Source organism: Dipodomys ordii, unplaced genomic scaffold, assembly GCF_000151885.1.
Source record: "Dipodomys ordii isolate 6190 unplaced genomic scaffold, Dord_2.0 Scaffold77, whole genome shotgun sequence".
Classification (NCBI taxonomy): Eukaryota; Metazoa; Chordata; class Mammalia; order Rodentia; family Heteromyidae; genus Dipodomys; species Dipodomys ordii.
The window spans coordinates 5,780,708-5,792,549 of NW_012267293.1; the positions used below are offsets into that span (position 1 = coordinate 5,780,708).

The window sequence follows — 11,842 nt, forward strand, 5'->3', positions numbered from 1 at the left end:
TGACAAAAACGGAATCCCATCTCAAGCCCCATGACCAACCAAGAATAATAATAATAATAATGGACTCCCTCTTTTTTTATATATCTCTCACCCAAGTGAGAAGCTCCCTTTGGAACATGAGAGTGTCCAGTACATGGGGTCACTGAAAACCAAGTGAGAGCAAGAGCGGAATTATTACCAAAAATACCCTATCATTGAAAACCTTTTCAGACAAGAAGTTGTCTATATCAAGATGACTGTTTTTGGCACCATGAACTGGGAGTGTTATTTACCATTTCACAAGTGTCTATAGGGATCAGTTACTCCATGGGCCCACTCTTCACTGGTATAAAGGGCTCACTGCTCCTGTCTGCTGGTCTCTTTGTGTGGCTCAGGACATGGCTAGCAGGATGCTTCTCCAGAAGACAGTTACTCAATGCATAGCATGGAAGTGTTCATGGATCATCCCGCCAACCAGCCCCAGGACCCACCATGCTGGTCACAAAGCCTCACACCGGTGGCCCTCCCCGCATCTCCACAGGCTGCATGAGCAGGCCTATGTGATCACAGACCTTGGTGCTCATTCTGTGCTGCAAACAGCTACCCGATGTGTCCCTAACATCAGCCTTAAACATAGCTGTGGACTCTGAGCTCAGGGCAGGAGGAAGTCTGCACACTTATACCACAGCCAAGGAGCTCAAAGATCAGTGTTCATCAGAATCACCTGGTCCTGTGAAAATACACTCTCCACCTTACCTCCAGGAGGATTAAGGGTCTAAAAATAAGTGCATGAGGTGATGGATAGAAGAAAGACATCAGGGAATTCAGAATTCTGGGTATGGAGGAGCAACTCTAAGAGGAGATTGTAGTTGGAAACTATTAGGGCCACCTAATGGGCCACCTGTCATGGAGACTGGCAAGGCCCAGGATGTCTGGTATGTGGAGACAATCACAGGCCAAGTGTCCACATGCTACTAGATGGAGGGAGCTGCCTGGAGACCAGGGGGTGGCTGTATGAGGAAGAAGTGCTGGGCCCCGGGTGGGCAGCCCATTGATACTGCCTGGAAATGGCCAAGGAGTCATTGTGAACTTCAGTTTATGTTGAACTTGAAGTTACTGTTTATGTAAAAAGGAAAAAGAGGCTCTTTCATAACTAAAATGCAATGGTATAAAGGAAGTAAGGAACAGAATCTAGGTTTCTTTCTATACTTCATCTGGTTTAGTCACGCAGCTTGAGAAAAGCACAGAGAGCTAGAACTTTAGACAACTATAAACATTAAAAATAGATGTGAACATAGTTGGAGCTAAAAGCAACCAGACTCAAATATGGTTTTCAAGAAGACATTTTGGCAAATGCAGGATAACCAAACCAGTTGAGACTGTGGCTCACGTTCCTGTCCAGGCTCCTAGGGCCTGACTCTGCTCAGCTAAGCTAACCCAAGGCCTGGCCCCCAAAATAAAATAAAATTCAATAAATAAATAAAGTTAAAACAGTTAGCAGAAGTCTGTAGAAATGCTAGGTGATAGTATGCCAAAAAGTGAAGAGACTGGAACCATCTCTTCCCTGGGGACAGGAGGCTACAGGTTTACACTCCAGTGATAAGAGAGAGGAGTTCCACATTGTAACAATGAGACATACAAGACACTACATTGAAAACAAACTTTACAACTTAGGGGAGGAGAGGGAGGCGTTGGGGGAGGTGGAGAGGGAAGGGATGGTAGGGGAAAAACAAAGGAAGGGGCAACAATGCTCCATAGGAAATGTACTTATTAACTGTAACCCCTCTGTACAGTATCTTTACAATTAAAAAATGTTTTTAAATGATACTGATGAAAAAAAAGAAGGAAGACTTTTAGACGGAGTAAGTTGCAGGAGAGGAATCTGTGACTTCTGCCCTGGGGTTGCGTTTATTGCTTAGACTATCACTTCTGAATCCAGGGTTCTTGTTTTGGAGTCTCTTCCCTCCTGACCTCTAGGGTCCTGGCATGTTCTCCTTGGCATACTTCATCACCATCAGGATTCCAAATCCCCACATTTCCCACCAGCTATCTATGTCACAGTGCAAGTTATATTTCAAACATATCTGTGGTTATGTTCTCAGGTGAGTTGTGATCACACAAAATTTCATATGCTAAAGTATTCATCTTCTTGTCTCAGAATGGGGCTTTGGGAAAGAGTCTTTAAAGAGGTAATTAAGTAGCTGAGTACCAGTGGCTCACACCTAGGGGGCTGAGGATTGTGGTTCGAAGCTAACCCAGGCAAAAAAGTCCATGAGACTCTTATCTCCAATAAACTACTCAGAAAAGCCAGAAGTGGTGCTCAAATGGTAGAGCTCTAGCCTTGAGCAAAAGAAGCTCAGGGACAGCGCCCAGGCCCAGTGTTCAAGCCTCAGGACTGTCAAAAAACAAAAAGGTAATTAAGTTTAAATGATGAGTGTGAGTCCTGAGCTAATTAACAGATATCCTTATACAAAGAGGAAATCTGGATACCCAGAGACACTGACCACTATCTCGGCCTTGTGTGAGATGCGTCCTCATGCAGGAAGACCAAGTAGGGACAAGGACAGAGGCAGCCATGGGCATGCCAAGGAGAGTGGTCCCAGGAGATCCGAACCACTAGCCACGAGAAATAAATTTCTGTTGCCTAACTCCTCCCTTCCCCCTACTCTGTGGTATATTGTTATGGAAACCCTAGCAAACTAGTAGGCCACATACATTCTTCTTTGCTTCCTTGTTTAGCTGGTTTTCTTGCCTCTTCAGTGTTGTTCGAGCAGGTCCTTGACTGTAAGTTCCCCTGGTATCAGTGCACAAGGAATTAAGTACATAACTGAGATTCTATTTTTAGGTTAAGAAAGTTCGTTCCAAATAGGTCAAAGCCAAGAAAAGGAGGCCTGGTGGAATGTGAATGGGAACCATTGTTTCCGGCACAGTGAAAGAATGAGTTCTCCCCTGGTTTCAAAGAAATCCCTGGCAGAACAAGAGATGCCATCTGCTGAGGCAGAGACGCGGCCAGGCCTGAGGCCCAGTGCCAGTGCTGATGAGGCAGTGTTTAGGGTAAATCCCTTCCTGGGAAAGGAGAAGTGCAAATCTGAATGCTTCTTTTGTTCAACAAAATTGTCATCTGTGAAACCATTTCCAGAACAAGAATCCAAGTGGTTTTTAAAGGTAGTTACCCAGAGTACTTTAAGTCTATACATGTTTATGAATTGTTTTATTTAGTTATTCATACATTCATTTATTTACCACTTTGAGCCACAGTGCCACTTTCGGTTTTCCAGTGGTTCATTGAAATAAGGGTCTCACGGACTTTCCTGTCCTGGCTGGCTTTGAGGAACCCCAATCCTCAGACCTCAGCCTACTAGTGCCTGGCTTGTTTTATTTTTAAAGTTCTGACTGCTATCAGATATTGCTAGCATTTTCTTCTGGTGTATTATTTAAATCCTGATATGGGGCAAACATAGTGCCTTAGCAAACAATGCCGACAAAGCACCTGCAGAGAGAAGTTAAAAGCCTCACAGCACATAAACTAAGTAATGAGCTGGGACATGGCTCTCTCCAACTCCCAACCTACATTTCTGTAAATTTTCTTACTTAAAGAGATCACATGTACACACATGTGCACACACATGCATGTACAAGGTATACACACTCACAAGTTTCTCTTAAAGCATCAGAAATGAATGACCTACACAAAAATGAGAAAATTACTTGTTCTAAAACTACTATCATTTACAAAAAGTCTATCAGGAAGATCATAAGAACAAAACAGTCACTTAAAATACAAAATATGAGATTCAAGCACAAGACATACACATCTGTCAGTAAGGTGTTTACATGTCTCATGTCGTGTGTGTGTGCCGGAGTAAACACCTCTGAGATAAACACCCTTTCCCACTTTGCACAGATCCTAAGTCTGCACAGTCTCCCCTTCACCAGTTCCACCTTTCCAAGTTTCAGTTCAGCATTGTCAACTGTAGCCCAGAAATACTCAATTGGAAATCTCTGAAATAAGCATTTCAGAAGTTTAAAATGGCCCACAATTCTGCAAGGCATGATGGAGGATCAGGGCATTCCACCTCCCCAGCTCAGGACGGTGTCTTTGTCCAAGGATCCACGGTGTATACACTACGCTCTCATTAGTCACCTCACAACCTTCAGGGTCATCACATGGACTGCTGCAGTCTCACGGTGTGCTTGTCCAAGTAACGCTTGCCACCATGCACGCATCACCTTACTTCACCTAAACATGTTGGCTTTGTAGCCTCTCACACCATCACAAGAAGGGCAAATACCGTAACGTAGGCTATTTTAAATGAGAGGAAGAGAGATAAGAGAGAGATCACAATTACATGGATGTTACTGTTTTGTTACTATCTATTGCTGTTAATCTTGTGTCTAATTTGTAAGTGAAAATTTGTCACATAAATGTAGGTATGCATAGGGAAAAGATGGTATATAGAGAATTCAGTATTATCTGCAGTTTCCAGTAAGCCCTGCAAGTCTTAGAGCATACCCTACAGATAAGGGAGCATTACTACACTTGGCTGTGTTTTCTTGGTTTGATCGTTGGCCTCCTCTTCCCTCTCTTCCATCCATCCTTTCCTATCCACTCATTCTCTGCACTTCAAATGGCTCCTAAATCATGTTTACCTCTTAATCTCATCTTCCAACTTCCATTCCTTCATCTCCAATCACCTACAGTGACCCCCACATCCAACATAACGGACAGCCCAGGTTCTTCTATGGATTGCTTTGTTCTTCCAGTCCTTTGTCACATAGAGCCAGAGCCAAACGGATTTTGGAAACCTATTACAGTTGTTCATGTCAACATACTCACCTTCCTCTCAACAGTAACACCTGGTAGATGTTTTCAACCACATGGTATGTTGAAATAAACCATAGCTCCCTGCCATATTGCTTTAGGGACATTGTCCAACCACATTCTGAAAAAAGCGCATTCACTAGGTATTGGGGTTTTTTTTACCATCAATTAAAAATGTCCAAGAAACTAGAATAATATGACCAGACACATCACACAATACAACATACACATATACAAATATGGAGCTGAGATGGAAAGTAGGTTATCTAACATCATAAATCATCCTAAGGTGATCAGAAAAGAGAATGAGACTGAGGCAACATTAAGTAGCCACTGCCACCCACAGTTTGGAGAATCGCAGGCATTTCTGCCACTCACAGGAAAGCCTAATGGGGCCAGTACGACCACCCCAGTCACCATATTTGCCTATCAACAAGATGACAGTGTCCCCAGATGAGCACACAGATGCTCTTCCTCCTGCAACCACCCTGCCAGGGCATGAAAGAACAACAAACAACAAGCAACACTGGCTGCAGTCTGGGCTGTGGGGCGCAGAGGCGATGGACTGAGATTGGACGGCACGTGTGTTAGTTAGCGATGGGAATGAGGTGAAGGTTTGTGAGCACATGTGTATGACAGAAGCACAACCCTCTTGTGAGCCGTTGCTTCAGTGAAGACACGAACCAACGAGCGAGTAGTACCTGTGCCGGTCTCATTAAACGGTCCTGGACCCTTAATGGGAAAATCATCAATCTTGATCCATTCACCTCCTAAATTAGGGAAATGCAACTGCATAGTTAGAGACACAGTCTACTGGATTTTCCATATTTCGCTACATCCGTAATGAGTAGTTCAAGGTTCTTTTCGACAGTCTTCACAAGGACTTCTCTGGCCACAACAGTGACTCCATACCTAAACTGTAAGGACAATATATATGTGGAGTCTTCTGCTCATGGTTTATTTTTTTATCTGCATGTTTGGAAAAATATGGACTAAATTCTAATAAAACTACTGGGTTTTGTTGTTGTTACTTTGTTTTGTCTTTTAAAAGGGGTAAGTCTCTTCTAGTTTTCCATATTTTACTTGCTATAGGAATCTAAAAGGATTCAGAAATCTATTAGGATTCAGAAATCCTAACAATTCTAAATTTATAGTAATGACAGGAAAAAGCAAGATGGGGCGGGGGGGGGGGGGCGGAGAGAGAGAGGTCTCTCCTAACCTGAGTAGTCTGAAATTCTAGGTCAGACTTACCGGGTGGGCTTTCAGCTCTGTAAACAGGACGGCTCACTCCACTGTGGTTTTCTGCAGTAACCAGCACAAAGTACACTACCCCCGGCTCTGAAACACATGGTTTATGTCAAGCCACCATCAAAAATCTCCAAGAATGACACACTTTGAGTCACTAACTACCTCCCCAAGGTCAATTATAACCAAATATAAAAACCTAAATTAGGTGACAAGTCTAATGGCCTTCTGTGTGACTTTTATTAAAACCCTTTGCCATCTTCTCGTGCATCTGAAACACACCCAATCCAAAGAATCCTATCGTTAGCACAAGTACAGACCTTATGAAATAAATCTGGATTCTTATGCAGTCAATAAAAGGGGCTTTTAAAGTTTTTAATGTAAGATCAGTATAGGAATTAGGAAGTCACAGTCTACTAATTGGTATCTGGACTAACAGTGTCAGAAACTACAAATATTTCCACATGGATGTTCCAAATGGAAATCTCCAGGGGCGGGAGGAAATAAAGGCAATTTAAAATATAACATATGGGAAATTCTTGGTTATACTACATAAAGCTTCACCAAAAAAAATTATTCACAGTGAAGTGTTTCCTAAGCTTTGTCTATATGTTGGTCTGGGCCATTTTAACACAAAGCTAGACCTGAAGTGTTGGAACTGCTAACCTGGAAATAACGAGGCTTTTGCTTCATAACTTTTGATCTGAGGCTGGGCTACACCATCAACCCAGAGACCATGCTACCAAGAGAAGGCACCTGAATTTACAGATTTCCAGAAAAATACAGATATCCAGACAAAAACTAGCTTTCCTCAAAACATGAGTTCTTATCTTGTGACCAGTAAGTTCAGGTGCCAATTCATGGAGAATGGAAGTCTGTGGGCACTGCAGGGGAGAAAGGGCTGGAGAGGGGAGAGTCTATTCTACTGAAGGCGCTCCTGACTGTGACATTTCTCAAAGTGAGGAGCATTTCATTAACAGAAACTCATTCAGTTCTCAAGCCAGCATTGTGCTCAGGACCAGCGACTGAGCTGCCACCCTCTGGATACCTGCTGTCCTGAAGACTGGTGTGACCTCTCTCTCTGAATATAGCAAAGGCCTCGTGGTATTTGGGGTCTGGCACAACCTGCTCCACTCACGGGAAAATGATCCAGGTTCTGACAGAATGCAAAAGCTCACCTCCCCAGGCACTGGCGTTACTCTGAGCTTACTTGTATTGCCAAGAAATGTGGTGCACATGTCTCTGAGGCCCTGAGTTAACACAACAGAAAGTCGCCTGGGAGCTACTATTCAGTTTGTTGTGAATGTGTGACTCTTTCATGTGTTTTTCTTCTCTGGAGCAATCATAAAAACCCATAGTTAGAGCAAATATGACTTGCGCAGGCCTTTGGTCTGCTAGGATCTCTCATTAATTTCACAGCTGGACTTTTGGGGACCATAGTGTTGTGCTCTTGTACTCAGAAAACATAATGTAGGGCTGGGAAGGTAGCTCAGTGGTAGAGCGCTCGCCTTGCATGCCAGAGGCCCTGGGTTCAATTCCTCAGCACCACATAAGAAAAAAGAAAAAAGCCAGAAGTGGTGCTTTGGCTCAAGTGGTAGAGCGCTAGCCTTGAGTTGAAGAGCTGAGGGACAGCACCAGGCCCAGAGTTCAGGCCCCATGACCGGGCCCAAAAAAAAAAAAAAAGAAAACACAATGTATCACTACAGAACATGAGGAGAGTAACTAGGTAGAGGTCCCATGCTGGGAGCTACAAGTTTATTATGATCTGTTCCAGGATCAGAAGGCAAACTCGACCTAGCAGACACTGGGTTTTCTCTATGCTAGCTAGATTACTTTTGGTTACATTTCATCAATGTCAAGGCTAGATCCTGATGGTCAAACGAATGGAGTGTCTGACCACTGGAATCTTCCAAAGAAGATACAGAGGAGGCAGCTTTACAACAAAGCCTACCACCACTTACATCTGTCCTTATCAGACAATATACATTGAGGCAGAATTTAAGATGTTTCCAACCTCCAGAATCAAATTAAGCTAAAATTGAAATGAGTGAAAATGTGGCATGTCATAGCTAAATATGACCTTCTATATACATTTTTTTGTGTGCCAGCCATGGGGCTTAAACTTGGGGACTGGGCACTGTTCCTGAGCCTGTGTTTAAGGCTAATGCTCTACCACTTGAGCCACAGCTCCACTTCTGGCCTGTGTGTGTGCGCGTGTGCATGCGTGCATGCGTGCGTGTGTATGTGTGTGTGTGTGTGTGTGTGTGTGTGTGTACGCGAGCTTAATTGAAGAGTCTCATGGGCATTCCTGCTCAGGCTGGTTTCAAATCACAATTCTCAGAGTTCAGTCTCTTGAGTAGCTGGGATTACAGGCATGAGCCACCAATGCCCAGCCTCTACAGCTACTTTTATGAAGCATATTAAAGTTGGACCTTGAGTAACTAGGGTGTTAGGAGCTCATGCAATAAAAAAAAAAAACCTGGCGCTGGGAAGGTGGCTCAGTGGTAGAGTGCTTGCCTTGCATGCCTGAGGCCCTGGGTTCGATTCCTTAGCACCACATAAGCAAAAAGAAAAAAAGCTAGAAGTGGCACTGTGGCTCAAGTGGTAGAGCGCTAGCCTTGAGCTGAAGAGCTGAGGGACAGCGCCCAGGCCCAGAGTTCAGGCCCCATGACCAGACCCCAAAAAAAAAAATCTAATTTAATTGTGCCTTTTAAGTACTAAGAGCCTGCCATTAACCAGAAGCTTACAGACACATAAGCAATCAAATAACACATAGTTGTGTGCTATGCACATGTACAGGGTAAAAGAAAAGCGAGAACTAGGACAGGTCACTCTGTTTGTGTGTGTGTGTGTGTGTGTGCAAGGGGGGGGGTGAGGTGTGGGGAAATGGTACTGCTGGGGCTTGAACTCAGGGCCTGAGCACTGTCCTTTAGCTTTTTCACTGAAGTTCTGATGCTTTACCACTTCTGGTTTTTTACTGGTTAGTTGGAGATATAAGTCTCTCAGATTTGTCTTCTGGGGCTGGCTTTGAACCAGGCACCCCAGATTTTAGCCTCCTGAGTAGCTGGGATTACAGGCCTGAGCCTAGTTGAGAGATCTTTTCCTGGGACATCGTGTACCCTAGGCAGATGCACTGTAGAGACAAGCACCTACAGCAGCACTGAATGTGGGTGTTCACGACACTGGAGGTCTCGCACCACATGGCAGGCAGCAGGTGGCTACAGCATTACCCAGTGCAGTGGCTCTGTGGTGAGTTTCCCACAGTCAGGGTTGAAGGCTGAATTCCTAATTTTAGGTTTATGTTTTGCTCTACTGAAAAGGGTGTCATGTATGGTTTACAGAATTTGCATATATAAGTTTGACAAAATTTAACTTTCTCTAATAGATCTGTGTATATTATTTCGGTGTGGAGAGAAGAATGTTTGAGTTTGACTGCATGGAGGGGAAGGTGGGACAAATGCGTGGAGGGACAATATGACACCAGTTTGACAGCAGCCTCAGGGCTAGAGCCTCAGATCTTGACTTCTCATTTCCAAAGAGCACCAGGTGCCCTGCGCTGGCCTCCCAAGTGGGAACTGGGCTGGGGACAGGGGCGTGGCGTCACTTACCCACATCCTCAATAAGGAAGGAGCATGTCTCCGCATTCACCTTGATGTACTTAAGACTTTTCAGTGACTCCCCATAGGCAATGTTGTAATGCTCCACGGGTCTACCGGTGGCATCTTTGGGTGGGTCCCACGTGACTTTCAGACCCATTTTAGTGGACAGCAGTCTCACGTGTCTTGGCTTCAGTGGGTGGTCAACTATGCAAACAGTGCAACTATCAACTTACGGTAATGGCAGGGGTGGGGGAGAAGTTTTTGAATGTTCTCGGATATGGTTAGCACAAAAATCAAAAGCCAAATGACATTTAATCTGTCTGCTCCAGAAGACTTTAAGTGTAGTCATGTTTGCACATTGGTACAGTATGAGAACAAAACAAACAGATGAAACCCACAAAGTTTTGTGTATTTTGGATAACTGCGGGTGGCAAATTTAAACCAAACAAGAAACAAATCAAAACAAACTCTCTCCTTCTCTGCCTCGGTTACTCTGATATGCCAGTGCTGAGAGATTCACATAGTCCCAGGGCCATTTGTATATTCAGTGAGTACTGAGCTTTTGCATGGTAAGTGGAATACTGAGCATTTTGCATGGTAAGCTGGACAGTCTGCACACCTTGGAAAATAACAGCATACATATCAGGATAAGTAGAACAGCCTTTGCATCCACATGACTGAGATAAGCAGACCTGCTCATTTCCAAAAAGAAAGTAAGCCAGGAACACAACCATTGTAAATGTTGGGGAAGTGAACCGCATATTGATTGAAATGTTTCTATATTTTATACCAGAAGAAAAAAAGTAAAGAAACAATCATTATATCTTCAGTTGTATAGTCGTCTGTTATAAGGTTCTAAAAAAATTCTTAATTTGTAAAATTACCAAGGTGATACATAATATTGTTTCAGACAAAACATGTCGACCGACTATGTAATGGATATGGTCATGTGGAAACACCAGAGACAGATGCGAAGTATTCATGCAACAATTAGACACTTTCAGAAGATTTGCTCTGAAAACAAATACTCAATGATGTGAAGCCAGTTAGAAAAGAGAAAAAAAGTAGCCTAAAAGAGAAAGAAAGAGAAACCTTCCATTTAATATCATTTAAGAAAAATACATGTGGAGGGGCTGGGAAGGTGGCTCAGTGGTAGAGTGCTTGCCTTGCATGCATGAGGCCCTGGGTTCCATTCCTCAACACCACATAAGCAGGAAAAAAAAAGCCAGAAGTGGCGCTGTGGCTCAAGTGGTAGAGTGCTAGCCTTGAGCTGAAGAGCTGAGAGAGACAATGCCCAGGCCCACAGTTCAGACTCTATGATCAACAAAAAAAGAAAAGAAAAAGACATATGGAATGTGTTTCCCATGGAAGAGGAGGAGGAGCCACTTCACAATCCGGTGATCAGCATGTGACCTTAATACTGCATAAAAATTCTGAATGGAATGCACACAAATGAGTCTAACAGATTCTACTCAGTCCCTCCTGCACTCCCTGCACCTCTGGGGCATCAGACAACTTGCGAGGGAACTCATTGAACAAATTCATGGCATGAATGAAGAAGATAAACTTGATAATTTTCAAAGCATGAAAATATGAATGTCCTTTTTGGCGACAAAAAGCATGGTGTTAGACTATGTGCACAGATTGAAGTCCACAAAGCATTCCCTCCCAACTTGAACATAAGGTTCTGTGAACCAGGTGACGGAGAAACTACAGGTAAGTGGCCTGATGTAGTAGGCCATGCACAAAGACACCAGTCACTTCCTGGGCGTTTAAAGTGAGCAAGAGACCACTTGTTGGTAGCTGTCTTCCTCACCTATGAAACTTCAGCAGGGATCTTCCCCAGAAATCCAAATCTCACAATGACCAAAAGATGCATAGAAGCAAAACAAGATATTCAGAAACTGAAAAGGGAAGTTCATGGTGGCTGTTTTTCCCAAGGAAGAAAATAAATGAGTGAAGATGTAAATGATGTTGTTCCTTCCAGTTAAATTCCAAAACTCTCTTACAAAAACCTCATTCCTGAACAGAAGTCCTAGTGTGTGAACCTATGGAATCAAAACACTGAACAGGTAGTAGTGATTCCATTACTTTTATTTTACTAACATCTGGAAAGAAGTGAAATCTATTAATACACTTTTTCTTCTCCCCTGCTATGTCTTTGTGCTAATTTTCTGTCACTATAGCAAAATACCTG

The 11,842-nt window shown here is 43.4% G+C and overlaps 1 protein-coding gene across 1 annotated transcript in view; it reads right to left on the reverse strand.

Moving 5' to 3' along the window:
• The window catches only part of Fndc1 (fibronectin type III domain containing 1), a 52,495-nt gene extending 42,678 nt beyond the window's left edge, over window positions 1–9,817 (reverse strand). Inside the window, exons 1-3 of the mRNA XM_013024533.1 lie at window positions 9,655–9,817; window positions 6,053–6,139; window positions 5,503–5,571 (exon numbers count right to left, since the gene is read on the reverse strand). Coding sequence (XP_012879987.1) covers window positions 5,503–5,571; window positions 6,053–6,139; window positions 9,655–9,802 — 304 coding nt within the window. The 5' untranslated portion in view covers window positions 9,803–9,817. The remainder of the gene's footprint in view (window positions 1–5,502; window positions 5,572–6,052; window positions 6,140–9,654) is intronic.
• Window positions 9,818–11,842: the final 2,025 nt, after the last annotated feature.